This window comes from Loa loa (genome assembly GCF_000183805.2).
Source record: "Loa loa unplaced genomic scaffold supercont3.330, whole genome shotgun sequence".
NCBI classification, from domain to species: domain Eukaryota; kingdom Metazoa; phylum Nematoda; class Chromadorea; order Rhabditida; family Onchocercidae; genus Loa; species Loa loa.
In genome coordinates, this window is record NW_018108510.1 from 18,815 (window position 1) to 43,135 (window position 24,321).

Here is a 24,321-nt window from a genome sequence, read left to right on the forward strand (position 1 = left end):
CCACCTAAACTAATATCACTAAATTATGGTACTCCAAATAGAAAATGATTGATTTATTAATCTATAAAATCTATTTATAACAATAGTTAATTAAAATGACCAAAACATTGGTCATGATATAATTCAGGCACTGGTCATGCCATTATTGTCATTGTTTTAATTATTATTTGTTATTTTTTTATTATTATTATTATTTACTATTATTATTATTATTACCATTATTATTATTATTATTTCGTTATTATTATCACTATTATTGTCATTGTTATTAACATTTATTATCATTATCATTATTACTATTATTATTATTATTATTGTTATTATTATTAATATTATTATTATTATTATTATTATTATTATTATTATTATTATTATTATTATTATTATTATTATTATTATTATTGTTATTATTGTTATTATTGTTATTATTGTTATTATTGTTATTATTGTTATTATTATTATTATTATTATTATTATTATTATTATTATTATTATTAATTATTATTATTATTATTATTACTGTTATTAATTATTATTATTATTATTATCATTAACATTAGTAATTGTTATCATTATTAATTATTGTCATTATTTGTTATTAATAATCATTAATTGTTAATTATTATTATGGTATAGAATTTATGATTGACTTTGATCTCGAAGATTCATTTTATAGTTACCATAATGAGGGATCATCAGGTTACCGATCTCACCGATTCTTATTTTACAGTTCTGTCAGCGTTATGCTGAATGATGATGGATTTCATATAATTATGTGGTGGGTTGAAAGGAGTGACAGATGTGCTGGCGATCGCAGACTAGTCACATTCACTTGATGTTCCTTTCTGCCCTACAAAAACAGGAATATTCAGAGCGAGTTATTTGGCGCAAAAATACTTTGTCTAGCATAAATATATTCACGCAACCAGGCAAACATGTCAAACAAGCTGAAACGTTCAAAGGGTTGGTATAGATGTGTGCAGCACTGGTAGGAGAGGACAACACAGAGAGCTTTTGAAGGAGCGGTGGAATGCCGTCCCCAACAACTATTAACGTAAGAGTCAGGTTTGCACCCACTTTTCATCTATATTCTTTCCACTTTTTCCCCTGCACTACTTGCAGAAACCAACAAAATGAAGAATGTATTGCAGTCCTCCCGAAATATGCCACACGCACGGTAGAAAATACAGTTTATAGTGATGGAATGAATATGAGATACCTGGATGTTCACCTGGAATGCAATATATTTCCGATATTTCAGTTTCCCTGGGGGTCTCCTATGTTAATAATCCCCTTCGACGTATATTATATGTTATATATTTTATATTAATGTTATATGTTCTTTCTCCTTCCTATCCTATTTCAGTTTTCAAGGTTCTCCCCTTCTAACCAGGAAAACTGAAATCATTCCACCTTGTCAATAACCTCTTCAGTCCTCTTTTTCTCTCATTTTCCTCCACCCTCCCTTCCTTTCTGTTCATGTCTGCGCAGGTTTTTTTAAAAGTTTGCTTGAATGGGTTTTTGGTGCGGCGAAACATAGAGTGCAATCTTGGTCCTTCGCCTGCCTCTCGTTTCTTCCTTTCCAAAATTTCTCCGTTCAGTTCCACTCTTTAAGCATCCATTTTATCCTTGTATCTTTAAGTTCTGTTTTTCGTTTGATTTTTGTTGAAGTTCCATCAAAATCATCCATAAGTTTTACAACCAGTAATCCCGGTAAGAGTAACAGTAGTGGCGCTTTTTCATAAACCTGTTGTGAATCAAGTCGAAAGTTCTCTAAATTCGAAATATCTTCGATCCATTCCTTATTTCATTTGTACAGAGCTATCGCCCAATAATTTATTGTATTTCTTTTTTTGCTATATAGGAGCTAGAATTATATATATATATATATATATATTGAAGGCAGAAACAAATTGTTTGTGCGACAAAATCAAATCCATAAATGAGAGTTCAGCTAACCTAAAGTTTAGCAGCTCTCGCTTCAAGATATATGAAAGAAAAGTTGTTGCTCAAGAACACTTTATTGCATCAGATGTGAAGAGGACTATATCCTATAAATTACATCATTTCAGATCAGGCAACAGCACAGTGCTGCTCTAATGACGAGTCATAATAATGTTTTTAGAATTTGTCCGATAATGTCGCCTCTTATAATGCTCATTTTACGGAAGTAGAGAGAAGACAAAAGCACTACTCAAAATGATAGTAGAAAAACATGATGAGTAGAAAAACGATTCTCTAACCTTATCAAACGCTCGTCAAGCTCTCATTATCACTTTCTATGAAAGACACGCTTCAAAAAAAAACCCCGTATTCTTGTGTATGTCTCGTGTACTGATCTGTTTCTCTCAACTTACCTATTCAGTGTGAATCCTACGAACTTTCATACCATTTCGTATACTTCATTTATTAGTTAGCCAATGGATGATTGCAATCAGTTTCAGAAACTTATGAATATATTTTAACAACCAATTCATTTACACTTGGGTAAGGGAAAAAAAAAATATGGTAGTTTCATCTGCCATGTTCGAGGAAGGGCTCAAAAACAAAAGAATGGATTGTCGAATTATCTTCGGAGGTTTTCTAAAACAATTTGCAACAAGTTGTTTTTTCTTTGAGGAAGTTTTCAATTTTTCCAGGTTTCGTTTTCGTAAAGGAACTTTTAATATTCTTTTCTCGCTACAACTCTTAAAATACGAACGAAATTATTTGCAAAATGCACCTTAATTTTACGAATAATCTGTGGGTAACTAACAGAACCTTTGCTGTCTTGAAATGGATGCTATATTTATAGCAGCAAGAATATGTCAATTAAGCAAAAATATTTTAATCGATACTGAATATCTTAGAGAAAATATAAATTGTTTTCAAATTCTCTCAACGTGGCAGAAATGGTTCCTATAATTTCGCTTCTTTAATGATTCCTTATGGTTAAACTACCGTCGATATCGGACCGGTAAGGTCAACTTATGTACTTGATATCAGGTATCTGGCTAGGAGCTTACGTCAATGCTTTTCATATTAAATTTCTCTTTGTAAAAGAATACTTGAAATTTCTCAATAGTACAATGGACAAGCCTTTAACCTATAACTTGTATATCCAGTATGACTTTAAGCTAAGAAATGTGTATTTTTAGTAAAATATATATTTTGGATCTTTGATTTATAGAAGCCGCACGACTTCCAAAAAATCTTAATTATTTCTTTGGCCTTTCCATAAGCTATTCTATATGTACTTAAAAAATCCGATCCTTTGTCAACAACTTTGATGAAATTGTGTGCAGTTCCTCTTTTCTCTCTTTTCCATTTTCTCTGTCCTCCAAAATTTCATTCTAGTTGTCATGTTTAATACGATTCCATCCTTCACTTTTTTCTGTTCACCTTTTCCGCCTACAATTTCCATGAATTTTGTTTTGATGTTTGCATTTCACGAATCAAATTTGCTGCAGTACTACCGTACGATAGATATAGCTCATTCATGTACCACGGATCATTCACTATTATTTTCTCCATTGGCCTAAATTTTTCAAGAAAATTTGCTTGAATTTTATAAGAAAACTTTAGAAATTGGTGTAACTCATAGTTTTGATATTGCTAATGTATCCTTCTTATATGGGAAAAGCAAGCCCAAAGGATTATAAATATATCGGAACGGTGAAGTAAATGGTTGCACTCAATAAATAGTACATCAGATATTTGCATGAGAGCTTATGTTAATATCTTTTAATGAAGCAGGCAGATTTTCTCCCTAATAATATTCAAATTATTGTGATGTTTGACTTGCTCCAATAACGCAATTATTAAAATTAATTAAAAGAAAGAGCAGTAGCATTCTTACTGAACATTAAAATTTGGAAATTTCCTCCAAGTCAGGTGAAAAAGAGCAATAGTGAAGAACATAACTTCACCATATATAATAGGGAGGACTACTGGATATACAGTGGGTAACTTTCAGATTTATTGCTTACCATTCATGATAAGTAGTTGTTCAGAGCTTTTGAAAGTGTTGATGTGTGAAGACAGATTTTCAAACATTACTTAGAGGGCAGAGGAAAGTGTGCGAACAATGTCTTTTGGTGAAATATCCCAGTAGTGTAATTGTGCTAAATGAGATTAGTCAATTCCCAAACAAATTAGCTCAAGATTGAAGACGTAGCAGTCTACTACAGTGATATTGCACCTTAATCAGTGTTTAGTATTCCTATCAAACGGAAGAATTAGCACCACAAATAACATTTAATATTACCGTTCAAACAATTTCAACCATTACCATTACTATATCCATTATCTCCTTTTTGCTGGTTGTAAAAGTCTCGAAAAGTTTGCTGACGTAGGGATCAGCTCTTTACCACGAAGAGCAGTAATGTAGCAGATATTTCCTAATGCTAATTGGTAATCCTCCAATATATCATTGTTTATGCCCGATGCAGTGAAACAACCGATAATGCATCTTTCAACACTTCTATGCATCCCCATGACATTTGTTTTTAGAAATTTTTTCATAATTTGTTCTGTATTCAGGTTCAATGTTACATAGTCGCTGACTCAGTAAAAGCCAATCCTGTCGTCAAAAACGCGTAAAGCGATATCAGGGCTGCCTGCGGCCAGGCGCCACCAACCGGTACCACTGGAATTTTCCAAGTATGTTACAGTTTCTAAAGTTTTACTGATGGAATTAAAATTGAGCTGGCTGAATTCTCATCTAGTTCAAAGAGCACTCATATCTTGTCAAGTGCGAAGTTGTCCACTGAATTACTGAATATTGACGTAAACATCATAAGGAAATTTAAGCTAGAAAGTTTCTGCTTTCATGAGTTCTGAGAAATTTACGAAATTCCAAGTTAGCAAATTGTCATTTTCCAAGTATCACTAATTCAAATAGCCTGTTGATTACATATTTTATGGTCCATGTGGTACAAAATACACAAAAATATTGTATTGAACACCAGGCGAAGGGAAAACGATTTTTCCCTTAAAATTCCTGGTTGTGTAGTGCTGGCGATCCATACTGTCCAAGTTTTCAGTCTTTTTTTTTCTTGGACAAACTAATCTTCTTGTTTATGGATTATCTAGCTGTTACTGACTGTACTTCCTACAGAAATGTTTGCGTTTCTGCAGAATATTTATATGTCCGATTGTTTACTTATAGTAACATTTATTTATTTATTTGGTTAATTAGCATAACTTTCTAACATTTTAAAAGAAGTTTTGGTTGGTTAAAAAGGATTTCAACAGTGATCTTTTTTGTCTATTTTTGCTTTCGCCGAACACATTTCGGTCTCATATTTTATTTTATGATTCTAATTACATAATGCTCGCGCTGTATGTTTGACACTTCTTGCGAGCTGGCACAGTATACCTAGTGTTGAAACAGAGCGTTATTAATTTTTTTGAACTACGAAGATGAGAGTATTTTAATGTGTGAACATATTGACTTGTACTTTGTATGTTCCTCCATTACATCCTGAAGAAAGCTTGGACTACATGTTAAGCATTAGTTATTTCGACACGATATACAAATTTGCCCTTATTTGATAGTCAGTATTGTTATATGCCATCATTAAACGAATTATCATAGAATGCCGTCCTTTTTTTTGTCTGATTGCTCTCGATATAAATCAAAAGTGGATCATCATCAGTATTAACAATTTTGCTCCCAAAAAGACTATTCTCGAGCTATTAAAATCTGGAATGTTATCGCGATATTACACTTACCGCCTCAAGCTAATGTTTTTTCTTTTTTTGATTGTTGAAGAATTGCGTCAAAAAATTTTTAAGATTCTAAGCAGAAAAGAAAGAAGAGCACTACATATAAAATGAAGAAAGTTTCATTAAAAAAGCGCACAAACATATATGCCAAACCGTATCTACTATAGTTATTTATCAGCAAAATTTCTTTGATAAAATTAGTTTCATGAATTGATAAGCATTCTTGCCTTTATGTAAAAACTGTTAAATCTCAAAGGCAGTTAAGTCGTTCACTTGCTGGATCGGATAAATAAATTTGAAAATCCAGATAAATTTGAAAAAATATTCTTCATCTAACAACAGTAAAAGATGCTGTTAGCGGAAGTGCTTGAGCTTGTTTCAAAAAAAGTTTCGTGCAACAAAAATATGATTTCAAATTTTCTTTTTAAAGTGTTATTTTCAAGCTGAATGAAACTATAGTTTTTTTCCATACCTTTTTTATGGACAACGCTTAACTACCGGAGATACTGACAACGACGATCAGTTATTATCAGGAATGCTATTATGGCATTGTTATCATAAACGATGGTTCATAGCAACGATATCACGATGGTATTCTAATCATTCGTGGCGCAATTTTCAAAATGCGAGGGAGGGTCACAGTAAAGCGGAATATCTGGTCATCGTTTGAAGGGTAGATTTATTAAACCATTTGGTAACAGCTATTTGTCCACTCATGCAACAGTTCAGAAACTATGTTAGCAAAGAATTTTTTACATGTTGGCAATGTTCTATCAACTTTGATTTCCTCTTTGAGCTCAAAAGCTCTGAAGGCGTAAAACATTAAGCCTGCAGCCATCATTAATGAGCTAGTTGTATCATTATGCAACAGCAGTGTGTGATAATTATCTATACTACTGCATTCCATAAGAAGTATGCATGCATTTTGAGAAGTTCATCTTAATTCATCAATGGAACGTGACGATATTCATTCGAAGTAATTTAAAGCAGTTTCGAGAGAAGGAGAGAAAGAAGTTCCAATACTTTTCATCGTTCCACTGTTGCCTTTCACTATTCTCTTTTCTCCTTCTCCAAGCTTTTTTCAAAACTAACTTCTGACACAGAAAAGGTATCGTCGTCTGACACTTTACCCGGGCTTTTTTCCGAATTAACTCAGTGATTAGCTTTTGCTACAGCAAGTTTTAAATTGTCGATACATTCCTTACTGATTAGAGTTAATAACCGATCTACTCGAAATAGGCATTTCGTGTACTTGTAATAGCGGTAGCAATGTTAAAACCATTCGACGACTGTATTCCTTAATATTTAATCATGTGTTTTATACTTTCACTTTTCCAATCAGAATTATGTTTGTAATCGCTGAAATATAATGCTGTGATAGAAGATGAGAGATAGGGGAATAGCAGCGTCTTCCTGATCAGGAAAGGCTCGTTTCCCGGAGTAGAAGAAATCCTTGATGCTGAGGTAGGTTAATCTTTTTGTTAATCTGGTGTATTTTAGCAAAAATTTGGGATTTATAACGATAGTTTCAATAAGTTTCCCTGAACCTAATTAAGGGACTAAACCCTAAGAGGATGATTACTTTGTGATTAATGTTATTTTAATAAAATCTGAACTTTTGGTCCCGCACTATGCAGAACCATAACAAAATAACGGCGTTGTAGCTATGTTTGCAGTGGTTATCCGACCAGTTCACGACATCCATCAGCATCTGGTTCAAGTTCGTATTACTATTCACGTGGAGGAGGCTCGCTATCGTCGAATACTCTGTCGCCGGCAGTACTGCCATATATTAACGTCCCACCACAACAGTACAACGGAGCAATCGAAAATTCAACAATGAGCGTTCATGGTAGGTTGATTTCAAACTGTCATTTTCAGCCAGCTCCTGCTCTCTATATATCTTTTAAATCTTAATGTTAATACAGGTAGCAGTCGTAATCCGAGCGCTGTGGAGAGTGATACACCATCATACTGGGTGGAACATTTGGCAACATTTGCTGTTGGTCGTGAATTCGGTTTGCAATATCCGGAAGACGGTGTAAGGAAACTGAAGCAGCTGGAGCATAGTAGTGCGATATGGGCACAACCGATGGTACTAAGATTGCAGCCCAGACTTGTCTCGGTTGAGGATGAAAATGGAGTAAGAATTCTTACGACTTCACTTTTATTTTGCTGATTAATTTTTGAAATTTAAAACATTTTCTACACACGGAAGGAACCAAAATGACTCACTGCATAAAATGGAAAGCTTTGACGACCTCGGCAGGGGTGTTCAGTGCAGGATGTCAACTGCTGCTACCACAATTTCTGTAGCAGTAGTAGATGTCCTGCGCCGAACTTAAAACAGCTTTGTTCACGTTTTTCTGGTTCAAATCTTTTTGGTCATATTTTAACTTCATCTCACAGTTTATTGATTTAAGTAACTGATCTCGTTGTGTCCCTAAACTTTCGAAACCGTCAACTTATCTAATCCTACTGGTAGTAATGATGCTCCCATCCACTTCCGGGAAAAGAAAGGAATCGTGAACTACCAAAAATGAATGAAGTGTAAGCCTTGTTCCGTACTTTAACACCGAATTTTGGTTGTATGTTAATAATAAAGTCGTTTATTGCTTCAACTCACAAGATGAGAGCTTTTATATTCACTTTCAGTCTCGTATTGAGTTACGAAAGTTTCACAAATCTTTCTAGCTCAAACACAATTCTCTTCCAGTATCTTCGACGCATTTGCATAAGTCCAATTTTTGCAAAGCCTTCTTTTCTCCCTCCCCTACGTTACCATTTTTCCGACTTTCTATTAAGAGTTAAAAATTTTTGACCGTGCTAGGCATTTCGGAAAGATTGCGTGCCACATGCACATTTTTTACTGTACTTATGATAGGGTTCTCTTCTAATGAAATCTGGAACCACTTGATAATAACATAAAATCCGTGAGAAAACCACGGCACGTTTCCTTACCAATGAATGCAATAGGAAAATTCATCGGCCTTTTCGGGAAAATATATCAATTGAGAAAAATTACGTCTCGAAGCTTAAAGTAACTCAGGAAATGGACACCATCTAAGCAATCAAGAGAAAAAACTCAAAAGAGAATGAGTGCATATCACCTCATCAGATAGATAAATTGGAGAAGAATCTAGACCATGGGCTACTTTTCTAGCGTTAGTGACGAAGTCACCTGCATGTGGTATCTCAGATTTCTAATTTATTGGGGAACTGAGTTATCGAAATGCTCAACAACAGCAGTTGGAAATTGAATTGTTGCATTTAGCAATGAGAGGAACAGGAAAGTTGATTCGAAACCGAAAAGTGTATCTTGCCCAGGGCTACTTTTAAACTCAAAGTTCCAAGTTTTCTTGGTCAAGTCGTAAGGAATTATTATATAGTCGTGAAAATATTCACTGCGAAGGTGTTTGAAATGAGTGGATTGAAGGATCTGAGAGTGGTTCCACAACTGCTCTTAAACCAATTGTCTTTATAGTCTAAATAACGTTGTTGAAAATTTTGAAGTTTTTTGGATAAAGCTTTAATGTGTGTTATAAGGTACTGGCATGGAACTTTACGATATTTAAGATAAACATTTAGAATAAATGCACATCTGTAGTGTTTAGATTCAGGGCTGCCTACCTTCAAAATTGTGTATTTCCAGAATTTTCGGGATTTTCTGGAAAATTTTGTGCGTATTATACGGCTTAGAAAAATTAAGACGTGCTTTTATTTTAGTCGAAACGAAGTTTTACCTTTTTATACTATTTGTCTTGTTTTAGGATCTTGTAGAACAGTTTCCAATGGAACTCGTAACAAATCCAACTGCGCATTTGTCCACAAATCCCCGCGATGTGTACAACAATATTTTATTATTTATCGTAAAAGAAGATAAAAAACGTGGAAGAAGTTTGAATCCTACCGAAATGCATATTTTCCAGGTGTGCTCATTCTTTACAAAGTTTTTAGGTTTCTCTGAATTTCAAAAATTTTTAATGAACAATTTAGATGATAGTTTGCTTTTGGTACGTATATTTTGGGATAATCAGCCTCATTTTAATTTGTAGTTAAATATGTTTTGAGATAACGTTTTCCGGAAAAAATTTTCAATGCCGTAATGATGGTAAAGTAGCCATACATTCTATTAAATAAGGATATTACGATAGTAGCGATAAATTTTTGGAAGAGGAGGAAGAGTGATTGCTTTTAATCTTTACCAGTCAGGTAAACTAGGTAGTGTGATAAACTTTTTTATAGTGCAATCGTGTTTCGGCAAATGATGTTGTGGATGATATAAAGGCATTTCTATCGGGACATTACAAAAAGGTAAGGACAGGACGACGCGATACGGGCTTCATGATTGGGTATCAACCACCATTCGTGATGGGTACGTTTTTTCATCACTTTTTGCTTGAATTAAAGAACTTCGATTAATTTGATAGGTTTAATTTGAACCCAATGTTTGGCTGCTTGCTAACAAGATATTGATTACTCAGAGTTGCGAAATCAATCACTGCTGATACATATCTGTATATAGTGAAGTGTTTTTGTCTTCAGGTGTGTTGCTAATACTGAAATGTGATTGTGACAAATATTGGTAAGATATGTTTATGCTGAGTTATTTCTTTTTTTGAAGGGCCACCTGCTCGAGGTTATCGTGATGATACTTCCGCCAGTTCTGATAGCAGTGAGTCATTTGAAAGAGATGTGGTAAGAATCGGTATTTTCTGTGAGCAATTCAGAAAGAATCAAACCAGATTCATGTCTGAGCTGCTTATTTTGCTTGTTATATATTATAATGGGAGCCGAAGTCAGGAGCAATTCTGTTCGGCATGTTAAATCCCATCACTTTCCTCAATGACAGATTTCATTAATTTTCTCAATTATCAAACATCAGCTAGGTAGTCATATTCATAAATTTTGCAAGGCTGATTAATGAATTATACCTAAATCTGTGAAATCTGCTCATTTTCACAGACTTTTGCTCAAAATTTTCATTTTATTTTCACAGCATTTCAAATATTTATAGACATTCATTTCAGAACACATTAAATCGTTGTTTCGATGATATCGAGCGATTTGTTGCTCGTATACAATCAGCTGCAATTGCTCAACGTGAACTTGAAGCTCAGTCGCATCGACAACGTACCCATCGTAAGCAGAACTCACGTACACCTATTGATCCACAAAGTGGTATCCTACAAATGCGTGCACAACTTCCCGCAGAATTTGAATTTATTGACATTTTGCAGAAATTCAAGTTGTCGTTCAATTTGTTGGTAAGTTGAAAAATTTACGATTGTTTTGGTAAACTGTCCATATTCACTATGAAGTCTACATTTAGATTATTTTTTCAAATTATCAACTACTTTGAATTAGTCATTTTGGCTTATAAAGAAGCCTTTCGGTAATGTAAGTATAGGTCGGAATTTTTAGTTTTTTTTTATCACATCAGGCTTGAAATCCAATGATAGCAAAATGTCTTTTATCTCACCTATTCAAAAAATGAATTTTTTAACAGGCTAAGCTCAAAAATCACATTCATGAGCCGAATGCACCAGAATTATTGCATTTCCTGTTCACTCCGCTCACAATCATACTTGACGCATGTCGTTGGGGTCTCGGAAGAAACGTCGCTCCTCAGGAATAATTTACAATTATCAAAGATTTCTGTGCTATTCATATCGTAGATTTCCAAAACACTGTCAATTTTCTTGACTTTGTAAAAGAATCATGAAGAAAACGAATCTAGCTAGGTGGCATGGTAAAGAAGAAGAAAATAAAATAAAGATGACACGATTTACTATATTTGGCGCGTCTGCTGCGGCGGGTTAGGTACGCAGACACCGAGCTATCACTACAAAAATGAAATCGAAATCATTAATGAAATTTTGGACAAAAGTCACTGCCAAAAGTGATTGCTTTTATTTCAGGTCGTTTCTCCGTTGCTTTCACGAGAGACTCGTGAATTGTTGCAGAACTGTTTAACAAGCAGAGAGTCTGATGTGTGGATGGCTATGGGAGAAGCTTGGAGAATAGCGCCGTCTGTTTTCTCTTTTAGCAAATCCTATTTATTTTATACGTATAAACCACACATAACGATTTTCCCTGCGCTTAAGGCAATTCAGTTTCATAGAAATTGGTGTAATTTTCAGCATATCGTGTAGAAAATAAAGATAAATTAAAATTTAGCGAAATTGCTTCGAAACCAAAAACGGTTCGAGGAAAACTATGTTTTTTAAATTGGATTGCAGAGAGGATTGGATTGGGCCATTGCCTAAACCATATAGACCTATATTTTTGGATGGCTTTGCACCATATGGTTATCCAGATAACTATGGAGGTCCACAAAGTCCTCCGCGATATCAGTCAATGCCGCAACCGATTCATCGTGGTGTGAGTGCACCACCACCACCTACCCAAAATTCCTGTGCTCACCGACCACCGATCAGGGATCACTCTGTTGATAATGTGCGAAACTTTTATTTAAAGTTTATATTTATTTATAGTAAATATGGCATAGTTATGATGAGTTATGAGCCTGAATCGTGATACCTTTACCGTTTGATAGACACGGACTTCTTTTTCACTTATCAGTGAACAACAACCCGATTTCTTTGGGTTGTTATTCGTTGATAAGTTGAACGATGTTTTGCGATGGAACAGGTACGGAATAATATGTAGCATTTGTTCTAAACTACCATAGTGCTGCTGTTGAAGTGTTTCTGTGAGAGACTAGTGTACTGGTATTGTGTATCTCTAGCTGGGCACCCTTAAAATAGTTGAGAATCTGGGTATAAAAAATATTTTTTGTTTGTACTAAATTTGTTAACCTTTTCTTGTACTTCTTTATCTTTAGTTAAATGTGGATGTGGATCATATGTCTCTGGAAAAGGAGCGTCTGGATTTTGAAAAAGAAAAAATCGCGGAGCGTGAACGGCGACTTATTGAAGATGAACGCAGAATCCTGTATGTATTTTACAACCAGCACATGTCAGAAAGAATAGATGGCATAAGAGGGGATGTAGAGAAGGTCCCATTTTTCGCCAAAATATCTTAATAAAGCAGCAACACTAAGTTTTTCTATATTAGGCAAAAATGTATACTGAAACGAAGATAACAAAGACTACCATAGACTACCATATCTGTTAATTGTGAGATCCGTGGAGAAGAATCGCCACTGTCCATCGGTATCTTTTATCCTCCACACAGTTGGGAAATGGTAATAATATCTCAGTAAACTGGGTCTGATATGCTTTCCAGACAGGAGAAACAACGCTTAGCAGCTGAAAAAGAAATGATGGCACAAGAAGCTGAACAAAGATCAGTGGGTAGCAGTTACACGGCAAGACAGAATGAGTAAATTTGTTAAAGCTTATGTATTTCTTCGATTATTCCCCATTTGTTCATCTATGCCAATTTAGTCTCACTTTCATTATATTTTCAATAAATATCATAACTTAGTTTTTCGAAGAAATTGCAGGATATCACGTCAGCCTTCACCAGCTATGTCGAGACGGCCGCTTTATCAGTCTCAGTTTAATGACAGTGAACAGCAGCATATGACGCCGTCATCCGGACCGATTTTGCAAGAGCAAAGTCCACGGCAACGAGCTTTTTTAGACGATGTTATAGCTCGTCATGCTAAACTCGTACAAGTTACACATACTCGAGTTGCACAAAATCCGAAAGAACTAACTGTCAGTCAGGGTGAATTTCTTGAGGTGAGATCAGAAGTTCTAAAGATTCTTATTGTGGTGGTGCGTGAATTTTGTATTTCTATATTTGTCATCAGATTTTCAGAACTGCTTCTTGTTCAGTTCAGTTTTTTGGAACTGAAAGCTGAATAACAATGTGGTTACAGGTCTTAAACGATAATAAAAATTGGTGGGAATGTACAAATGTTCATCATCGTGTTGGTTACGTCCCGCATACCATATTGTCTGTTATAAGCGTAGGTCGTAGTTCTCCTCAGTCGTTACCACCTCAGGACTCGACTCTTCATTCGGTGAATATTTCATGCAATAGATATACGTACGACAACAATATATCTTTCTCCATAATGTTTCGTATTTTCTGGAATAATCGTAAGCAGTATTTTGAATAACTGGAAGAATCTGGAAACGGTTTCGTACACAGAATTCAAATATCAGAAGATAATGAGAGAATAGAAGTTAGGTGTTTATTCTTATATTTACAGGAGCGGATATCATCGCAGGGAAATGCATTACCGCATCGTGGAGCGTCTTTATCGTTAAATCCTCGTCCGGGTATTATAAGTGACGATGCACCGGAATACATCAAACAACGACAAGGCAAACGAGGAGAATTCAGATATTTCTAGTTTTTTCTAGTCACTTACTGCTTCATATCGTATCAAATTTTCAGTATTATTTTTGGTTATTTTTGAGGATTTTTGAAAATTTCTATCTTTCACGTAAATTTTCTCACTGGTAAATTGCATGGGAGCGAAGCTTTCAATTAGAATTTTACTCGTTTTAAACTACTATCTTTTAAAATAATCGTATTTCTTCGAAATGTATTTTATTTTTTTTCCTGTTATGTGTTAGCACTACATAATTCGGCAGCGCTTGTTCAAATATATTTCTTAAAAGTCTCCTTAAACATGTGTTTAAGTTTGTTGCTCATTTCATTTTTTAAAAATTTCGGACGACTTGCGATCAAACAAATAAGTATCCTCCATAATACTTTTTTACCTTAATACTGTTCTTTACTTCTTTTTCGGTTAGTTTGTAGAGTCCTTAACTTTCCCTATTTTCTATACGTTTTTTTTTTCACAAATTTTCATGGAAACTATGCCGTAAATTAGTTATGATGGCATATTTGTGGGTAAGATTATTCGTATTTTTTTCAAGTTACACTCACTTTATCAGTTTTTACTGAGGACATATATTAGCTTACCTAATCCAACTTTACCTTCATTCTATCGTGCTTTAAATACAGATTCTAAGAATTGTATTTTAGGCATAAATATTTTAAAAAAATGAATGCTTTGATTTTAAAACTTAAAAACTAGAAAATATGACAAAAGCAGATAGCTATACTCACTCCCCTTATGGTGGAATATCGGGTATAGCAGTTCGATAGAATGCTAATCAGTAGTATTCACAACTGCATTGCATCGCAAACTAATACACTAATATTGCTGCCAACTTAACTGTTTTTTATTATTATTGCATGTTCAAGAGTAGCATTATCGATTGATTTCTGAATTAAAAATTTACGCAGCATTTGACATTTTATCCTTAACGACAGTTGGTAATGTTCTCAGAAAATGAATGAAATAAATGGTAACAGCAACGTACCGTGAAATTGCTCCTCTAATCAATAGCATATGTAAAAAGATTCAGATCATGCATGAGAGCTGACCGCGGTGGATTGTATGATAAGGCAGTTGCTTCACGTCAGTATTAAATTAGCTAGTTTGCAGGTGCCTGCTATAATTATATATGACTGTTTAGACAGATAAGGGTGGCGAGATGGGGGAAGATTTGCAAGTAATGCTTTCTTAAATTTGTTAAATTTCAGAGTTTAAGTGCTGACCATGCATGATTTTATTACTTTCCCTGCCGAATTTTCGTGTTATTCATCTGAACAGATTTCGTACAAAAAATAGCTGATAACTAAAGTGGAGAACATTTTTATAATTGAAATCTAGAAACGGGATTAAATGGAATTTTATTGTCTCAAATGTCAAATTTAAACGAAATCTTATGTGTTAGAATAGTAATTTTTGGTATTTAGAATAATTTCTACTCCCCACCTTTTTAAATGTCTAGAACTACTATTTCCAAAACTTTTGGGGATGAATTATGAATGCGAGAAATATACATTCGCGCTGAAAGAAAGAAGTTGAAAGGAAGTGCGAAAGTTTTCCTACTTCAAATTAATCGCTGGTAGTATACCGAGATCCATTCCCATCTCCTAAGTGGATTGAAGTTAATTCGATTGGAATGAAGTTTGTTGCCGGAACTCGCTGTTCAGGAAACTGTTTAAATTTGTGAAATATATTCGACACCAGTTGCTGCAATTGTATTTGTTAACTCATGTAATTATCATTTCATTCGCTGAAAATCATGCTAGTATCGGCCATGCGAGGAATCGACCTTACCGATCTAGAAATCGACCTAATAAAAGTCTTAGGCCTGGAACTGTTTTGGATTTGAATCTACATCTTTTTATGTGCAAAAAACTGCAGTTTTTATTAGGTCAAAAACAAGAACTGCAAAAACTTTGTATTTTTCATTGGGGTTTAATTGATCAAATATTTACAGTGCCATAGATTGTTCACTTCCAGAACATGATAAACTTGTTCTAACACACTTCTCCCACCAAGTGGTGTAGGCTCCTTCAGCCTGTTGAACAGAGGAATTGGGACCTTTCTGTTCCCAAAGACTGGCGGCTTCATATTCATATATATTAATCTAACCGGCAGAAGTAAATGCAATAGAAAACTAATCCTATATTTCGAATTGATGAAGTTCTAAGGTGTTGTTGTTTGAATTTTGGATCCTTCTTGCTGTAAATGAAATAGTGCAGCCAATTCGCAGTTGCAACAATAGTGCATCATTTTAGCCGGGGAAGCTTTTTGCTGCTTAATCGGCATAGTAGATTAATTATTCAATTATTTCTGGATATTATTTTTACTCATTGTCAGCGGTATGCTTCTTGTAAGGTACAGTTTCCACTCTCGTTAATGGTATGATTATTATTCGTTCACTTTATTTTTACATTAACATCTTAATTTTTTGCAATAAACTTAGAATTTTCCAAATTCGTTAATCTAGCATAACAAAAACAACTGTTGTGTAACTAGTAACTGTCTTTCATATATGTTTCTCCCCCATTTTCTGATTATGTTTGGCAGGTTTTGTTTCGCTGTTATTATTTATAGTAACTCTTTATATTATGTTACATAACGGCAATAAGTTGATGTCAGATCAAGTGGAAATTAGATGATTGAAAAAGGAATCTGTCATGGAAGGAAAAGTTTAATTCACTTGACGACCACCCAATATTGTCACTTTTTGTTGAAATTTCCTATGTTTTGAAGTTGAGTTACAATTCATTTTCATTATTTGCTTAGAATTAAGTTGAAGCGAATAATTTAAATAATCACGAGAAGTAAAATACACTCCCATTTTACCCATTGCTTTGGACTAGGAACAACTATTTGAAGCATAATTCATTTTCGTTTGCACTGAAATAAAATGAGAATCTTATTGGTTGCGAGAATTTTATCGTTATTACATTGTGTCTTGTTGTAATTTCCCCGAAAGTTGTTTTACAGTGTGTATGGATTTTTAGGAAATTAAGGGATTAAAATAATAGCAAAGGTCTGAATAATAGTAAAAAATGATCGCTCAAAACTGTACTTTTTTGCTATCCTACTTGGCATGAGAGTGAATGTGACAAAGGATTCCGGATGAAATTTATGCATGAGATACCCCAAAAGAACGCATTTGCCTCATTTGTTTTTGCTGACTTTCACTTGTTACGTGGGTCATCGCGATCGAGGATGCAACTGTTGCATTTGCTGGGGAAAAGTCGAAATGAATTTTACCATTCAGCAATCTCCTACTCAACAATTTGTTCAATCATCAATGTGACCTAGATGGTTTGATACTTAATATTTCAATTATTTTAACATGTCAAGCTGAGTTTAAGTTCTGCTTCTGCATACTTTCGATAGTTGAAGACTCCCCAATTTCTAAACACCGCTCATAACCGGTTTGAATTAATTCATCTGATAATCCATATTCGTTCTGGATAACAGGAGAACATATCAGATTTGCATGTGAGCCAACCGAGAATTCTGTTATCTTGGACACGTGAAAAGAGAGCTACCCACATTCGTTGAAAGACTGACCATATGTCTAGTATCTTTTGTCTTTACAGCATCATGACTATTTTTTACAGGTCGAACGTCGAAATAATAGGAGTATGACCATTGACCAGTGATAACAGTTTCACTTTATGTTATTTAGCTATGCAACGTCCTGTGTCTAAAAGCTCAATAAGAACAGTCAGTTCTGAAGAAATCTATTAATTTCGAAATTTTTAATTGCAGATTTAGAGAGTTAGAAGGAGTTGCCAAATTACTGAAAAAATTTAGCAGTCTTATTATACAGCACAATATAGGACTTGACTAATCGTTCACGAAATAACTATTTTATTATGTTTTTCGTATTGCAATCTGGACAATGTCATTTTATCCCCAGTTTAATGATATAGATACCAACATAATAAAGGCTGAGCACGAAATTTCCGATTTAATGTTCACGAATCAGCAGGATTGGATTTAAATTACAAAACAGGTTAATAACTATTAAAAATATGAGTACGAAGAACAAGGCTGACAAAACTTTGCTATTGTATGTGTGGGTAGAGTTCTTTTGTGAGACATCCAATCCTATCAGAGCCGCTAATAAATCTGATGGATTTGACAATTTCATCTTGACCATTCAGCCAGCACCTTTGTGCCAGAAGTATAACTTCAAGAATATCCAAAACACGTGCCGTTCGTAAAACTATCGACTACTAAAAACTACATTTTAACGGAAGGCTTTCTGGACCGCTCGGTTGGTATTAATAGAATGGTAAAGAACGATGGAGGATGTCGGAGAATTTTCTGTATCCTCAACAAATTGTTCAGTGATACTGAAATTCAGCAATTTGCTACCATCGACACTAGCGCTACAATCCAATTTTGCCTTCTAGAGTAGCTTAAAAATACTCGGAAAGAAGTATGCACTTGCGAAAGAAACTGAACTTATGTAGAATACATCAAATGAAAAAGGATCGACCAGTCTTGCGGAGAAACTGAAGGAAAATGCCCATAAAATAGGGATTCTAACAAAAATTTGCGAAAAGAGGAAGCATCCTTTGCAGTCGGTTTCGGTTAAGTTATTAACCGATGTGGAAGAAGTAGGTGCAGACAAGACGCGAGTACAGGGCTTTTGAATGCACTGTGGTCATGTGTAGAAAACTTGACAGTCATTGAGAAGTTGAAATTCTGAAAATCGGGAAATTAGTGGGCAAAGAACCAATGAAGTTAATAAGTAAATCAGATTAAGAGAGCTTTCTAGAATTAATGATCAAAAGGCGAAATTGTTTGATGATGAAATGTACTGTCATTCTTCTGCAATAATGCTATGAGGTCAGGATAACCACACAGCTAGCTGGTAGCTCAATATCCTTCGAGTATATTGCAAAGTGCAGGGAATACTTCCACGTCCTTCTCCTGCATCATCTGAGATAGCACTTCGGCAGCAAGAGTTAATTGCGGAAGGAGTTGATCCCCATCGAAGACAAAATATCCCTAGTCTACCCTGAGGGAGGGGAATATCCCTGAGGGTTACTATCGCCGATTTTCTTCAACCCTGACAAAGACTGATGGTTCTTTCTGCTTCCTTGGGTAGTAGTACCTCAAACTTGAGTAATTAAACCTTTTATTACAATAAATTTATTAATACAACAACGAACTAAGCAATTACGATGTCGACACATCAAATTGATGACGAAACCATTAAGGACAAAGGAGACCGAATTACGCCCGATTTCGTATATCCAAGTGACCTTGATGAAAAAAATTTGTGAAATGTCTCGGCGCTCAGACCCTCCGCTTCCTTTTGCGGGAGGGCCTTATATCATTTTATGATTACATTAGCATTCTTATGGAGCGCACATTGGTAATGCTCTTTGCTGGCGCAAACGTAAGGCGATATGAGCATGTAAAACGAAGATGTCTGCCTTTCAACAAAGGGGATTATTGTTATTTTGTTTCCCCACTCGCGATACCAGCGACAGCTACAAACAGCCACAACATATTTTCAGACTACTTTATTCGACAACATATAAAACTATACCGTTTCTTGATACAGGTTCTGTTATATATCCTGCTGAAGATCCTGAGGTTATTTTAACTCATTCAATCTCGATCAGCGTTTTCATCCGCTCATTTCAAATGGTGTTTTAATAGGTTGTATAAGTGAAGATGCTATACTTCTTCTGGGTCTGATACTATTTGGCATTCAATGATCTAGGTAACGAATGCTTAAATCAGACTTTTACAATATACTATGAGGGATCATTATCGTCATTCAACAGCTCAGAGGATGGATCGGCAATAAAATTTAGTAGAACGGTTCATTCCACTTAACAACTGGATGAGACCAATTGCGTTTCTTCTTTGTAATTTGGCTCATAAATTGCCTGCTGAGGCAGAATTATGTGGTAATTATTAACCTACATAACGCGAATTCTTCTGCAAAAACCGTAGTGGGAGCTGGCTTCTTCTATTGCTGCTAAGTCATTATTATTTAATCGATACCATCGTTGAATAGCAGAAAATTCGATCCTGTAAATGCATGAAATAGCTGGTACTTAGCGTCAGTTCAGAAATAAACGACCATAACTATCGGTTGAGAAATCGAACAGTATGAAGCTGTACTTAACACTGAATAGAAAGAAATTCCAAAGTTGTGGAGCCACAAAAGGACAGAAAAAGATCCAACTCCTGGATTATGAAGTACAGAAGACGGAAAAAAAGACGGATGAAAGAGGAGAGTGTTGGGCAACTGATTCATGCAGAATTCGAGATCCTTATAGAATTTGTGTGCTATTGAATTAAAATGAATGCTTAATTGTCGGAATGTAGAAATAATTTCTAATTTGATCATACTGTAGCCGAACTTATGCAAGACTCTGCTCATAACTCGTATTAATTTCACTGATCATATCCAAGCTATAAGAACAGATGCAATTAACAACGAAAAAGTCAACAGTGATGACAGTACCATCTCTTTACTACAACTCGACTTGCTAGATATTACTACAAAAAACCCACAGTAAGAGTTAAGAGCTGCGCAGGTGATTCAGGTAGTGATTACAACAGCTTATTTTACCACTGAACTTAACCTCTTGGGCTCTAGCCTCGCCTGAGCATATGAAAATGAATTCATGATATGACAGTTCAGTGGATATAAAATATTTGAGAAGACCCAGCAAATTATTTGAACGAACGGAACATCTGTAGCTAACCTAAAAATCACCGGGACACGAAGTTCAGAATTGGTTATTGGCAAAGGATTCAGTATCAGGTAACTGAGAATTGTATAATATCAGAGACATTCAAGATAAGATGATGGGTATTGCATCTTTACCAAGCAACTGAACGATTTCATTTCGCTTACTCAAGAGAAGTTCAAAGTTTTCCGGATCATTAGACTAATCTGATCATGAAGTGTAAAACTCCATATATATTTCAGAACAAAGCATTTTGTGGAAAGTTTGACCAGCGTTTGTCTGTTTCCATGGAATCAACCGAAACTAACTGGGGTGTGCATCAAAGAAGAATATAGTCGGTGTAAACTTAAAGTAATTATGAGGAAGAAGCCTGTGTAAAAGAATTTTAATTTCCTCCTTATCTATAGTTTCTTCCAGATGGATGAGTTCCCTCTGACAGTTTTTAATGGATACCAGGCAAAATGTATCAAGGCTCAGAAATGGAACTTGAAGAAAGTAGGTTTAGAAATGAAACTTGAAGAGAGTTTAGAATGACGCATTAAGACATTTCACATCCTACAGAATTACTTCTAAAGTGATTCTACCACTACCATTTTCACGAAATTACAGCTTACGTAAAATGTTATCCAGTTTGTAATTTCAAATTATTCAAGTATCAGACATCATCACAACGTGAAACTCAATTCTAAAACGTGTGAAAAATGAGGCAGCGAGTGAAAAGCCCAACATCTCTATTATTCGATAACGACCAAGAGTATGAGCCCCTAACACGAACACTTCCTGATAACACACTGAAATTTCCAATTCAAAAACAAAATACGTTTTTAAACAATATAAAACAAAATATTTCTGACACCGAAGTGATTATTTCTCAAGCAATTCTATTTTTGATCGTTATCGAAAATTTTACGTATTATGCATTTTGATTTACAGATGTACCAGGGTGGTCAAGTCATCCAGTAAGAATTCCAGAGGTTTATAATGTCAGCAACTAAATGATTTTGCACAGGTGTCCCCATAGCAAAACAAAAACAAGTTGCTGATCTAAATCCCTCTACAACCCTTGAGCATAGCTTTTTGCATAATTTGAAAACCGTCGGAACCGTAACCAATCCAAAAGTCTCGAGGAGGATCGTTATTAGGAAGCAGTGCAGAGAGGTATAAAGTGCACTTCAAGCAAGCAACTATGTGAGATCATGCAACCTTTGTAAGATGTGTAACAGCCAGTTTTAGAAATTTTGAGGAAATAATTTTGGCTCCATTATTCATCGAACATCACTCACTCATTGGGTTATTTATTGTATGAGTGGGTAAAAAGATCACCAAGAAAACACACTGATGTACACCAGCTATCAGTCAAGTTTAAAGCGATGCAAGGAATCTAAATAAAAAAAAGAAAATTCAATGAAACCGACAAATACTATATTATGATTTTGATAGCAGAAAGACTGAAAATACGTAAAGGATTAACTGCTTTCTGAAGAAATTATTGCACAAATATCAGAACAATAGGACATGTCTTTGAAACGAGATCAGTGAACAATCGATATCAATCAGTTTAAAAAATCATGTGCAGTACAATGACATGATGCCGTTTGGAAATTTCCATAAACAGACTAACGAATCCAACATAACGATAAAAAAAACCTGAATCAAGATGCTTAGAATATCGTCAAAGAAAATGTTTCTTCATCAAATTCTACATTGTGTTCTAGCTGAAAGCAAATTTGAATCTAAACCCAATAAATGGGTGGATAACGCTCAAATCTGTTACTAAAGTAAAATAATGTGTGACTTAAATGCACCGGGACGCAAGTAATTTTTCATTAAGGAGCATTCAAACTATCAAAAAGGACCACATTTGAGCACTGCAAGTGTGGAAGTTTATAAAACTCGGTGTTGGAGTAAATAATTCAAAAAAAAAAGAAAAAAAAGTTAGTGGACGCCCGCTTCTAATTTTAAAAATTGAGGTAAGCTGTCACAGAAGTGAAATTTCAAATTAATTCAAACAAGTGGTAGCATACTCGTAATTACAACTCATGAGCCGTAACGACTGCGAACAGCGATTGAAATCTATTTATATTGAATTTCTGACAGTTTCTGAAAAACATCAAATTCCAGCAAACCTCACATCATTAACAACGCTTCTGGAAAACGGTGTAAATCCAGAAAAACAAAAACTTGAGGTGAAGAAAACGTTTTATGTCTTGGAACTATACTGAATGATTAAATTTTTAACTACGGAATCAAGCAGTGGAGATTAAAGTACGACCACAGCTGTCGCTAGTTAAACACCGTAATTTGTAACACACAACGACAAAGAGTGGCAGATGAATTCATAATGAGATAGTTGTTTTGCTGATTGATCGTCCGATTCTAACCGGAAAAACTACTTTTTGAAGCAAAATACAATAAAAATATCCATGACCAATTCTTTTTATTCTTCGAATTCTGGATGTTGCTTACGATAATTTGTCAACCACTGATCCCAGACTGTATCCGCAAAAAAGATTTGCTCAGTCAGTGGGAATTCATCAATAATCATTTTTGCCAATCCAACAATGAGGGAATCTTCAATAGGAAAATTCACACCACTGAGCTTTCTGAAAAAAAATTAACAATGCAAATTTTTGTTAATGAGCCTCGATTGGACCTATAGTCCAATTTTTAAAAAATTGACAAACACACAGCTTGTACAGTGCTTTAAAATAGAAATCTCAATGTTGATTCCTTAAATTTCATTTGACTATCCATGCATGCGTCATTGTAACTTGAAAAAATTAATGTGAGAAAACAGTACAGAATAAAATTGCAGACAACTCACTACACATTTATTATGCCACAAACGTGTTTAGCAGTGAATAATTATCATTGTATGTAAAATATCTACCTAAACCAACCATAATCCTTACTTTAAATAATCATACAACGGCTTGCGAAAATCTTCCGAAAAGATCAAGTTGAGATGTTTCAGAGTTCCCACAATCGATTCTGCAGCCGTCGATTCGCTGTCTTCTTTCTTCTGTAAATAAGTTTTCGTCGATAGTACATAGTAAATGACGTAGGGATATCTGGACAAAAAAGTAAAATAAATCAAATTTGCTCATTAAAGTCAGTGCAATCGGTATAAAATTCTGCTTGGAAATCGAAAAAATTTGCAGAAGTGCAAAAAAAGACAAACAAACAAGAAAAGAAAAATGCTTTGTAGGCAAAACAAACCTGAAATCGTTTGCTGGAACGCTTCATGCCGCTGTTTTTCGTAACTCCTGTTATATTATTGTGCACTTGAACTGTTGAAATACAGCCTGAACACAGCGGTGTTTTAACTAACATAAGGATAACTGCTTTCGAATTATAGAAGTGGGACAAAGGTCGATAAAAATATGAAGACCAAAGATAGTCTTGGAAATTTGCAGAGAATATAAATTTATTAGATTAGGAAGTTAGCAAAAAAAGAAAAAAAAAAAACAACATCTTTGCCATTCATGTAATTCTTACTTACTGCCCTTGTAATACTTGATTTGATTTGAAAATTGATTTGAAAAATTTGAAAATTTTTGAAAATCCCGTCTTTAT

At 34.7% G+C, this 24,321-nt stretch overlaps 5 protein-coding genes across 5 annotated transcripts; 4 read left to right on the forward strand and 1 right to left on the reverse strand.

Annotated features, from left to right (window-relative positions):
• Positions 1-799: 799 nt before the first annotated feature.
• On the forward strand, positions 800-2,174 carry LOAG_04379 (hypothetical protein; the record flags this gene model as incomplete). Its single annotated transcript, XM_003139916.1, has 4 exons — positions 800-963; positions 1,021-1,065; positions 1,123-1,300; positions 2,073-2,174. The coding sequence occupies 4 exons, from the start codon at positions 800-802 to the stop codon at positions 2,172-2,174; spliced, it is 489 nt and encodes a 162-aa protein (XP_003139964.1).
• Positions 2,175-7,383: 5,209 nt separating this feature from the next.
• LOAG_04380 (hypothetical protein) lies at positions 7,384-14,041 on the forward strand (the record flags this gene model as incomplete). The annotated part of the gene is made up of 14 exons (XM_003139917.2): positions 7,384-7,561; positions 7,638-7,852; positions 9,480-9,638; positions 9,955-10,084; positions 10,334-10,407; positions 10,740-10,976; positions 11,219-11,329; positions 11,631-11,740; positions 11,952-12,168; positions 12,557-12,666; positions 12,961-13,056; positions 13,181-13,421; positions 13,562-13,705; positions 13,898-14,041. Coding segments are annotated over 14 exons (2,166 nt in total), but the record flags the coding sequence as incomplete, so codon positions are not given.
• Positions 14,042-18,054: 4,013 nt separating this feature from the next.
• Positions 18,055-19,053, forward strand: LOAG_04381 (hypothetical protein; the record flags this gene model as incomplete). The annotated part of the gene is made up of 3 exons (XM_003139918.1): positions 18,055-18,102; positions 18,499-18,666; positions 18,940-19,053. 3 exons carry the CDS (start codon positions 18,055-18,057, stop codon positions 19,051-19,053), a joined length of 330 nt encoding a protein of 109 aa, XP_003139966.1.
• Positions 19,054-20,273: 1,220 nt separating this feature from the next.
• LOAG_04382 (hypothetical protein) lies at positions 20,274-21,434 on the forward strand (the record flags this gene model as incomplete). The annotated part of the gene is made up of 5 exons (XM_003139919.1): positions 20,274-20,333; positions 20,407-20,567; positions 20,988-21,096; positions 21,163-21,240; positions 21,405-21,434. 5 exons carry the CDS (start codon positions 20,274-20,276, stop codon positions 21,432-21,434), a joined length of 438 nt encoding a protein of 145 aa, XP_003139967.1.
• A 1,748-nt stretch (positions 21,435-23,182) lies between these two features.
• On the reverse strand, positions 23,183-24,078 carry LOAG_04383 (hypothetical protein; the record flags this gene model as incomplete). The annotated part of the gene is made up of 3 exons (XM_020446584.1): positions 23,183-23,348; positions 23,658-23,767; positions 23,965-24,078. 3 exons carry the CDS (start codon positions 24,076-24,078, stop codon positions 23,183-23,185), a joined length of 390 nt encoding a protein of 129 aa, XP_020303101.1.
• Positions 24,079-24,321: the final 243 nt, after the last annotated feature.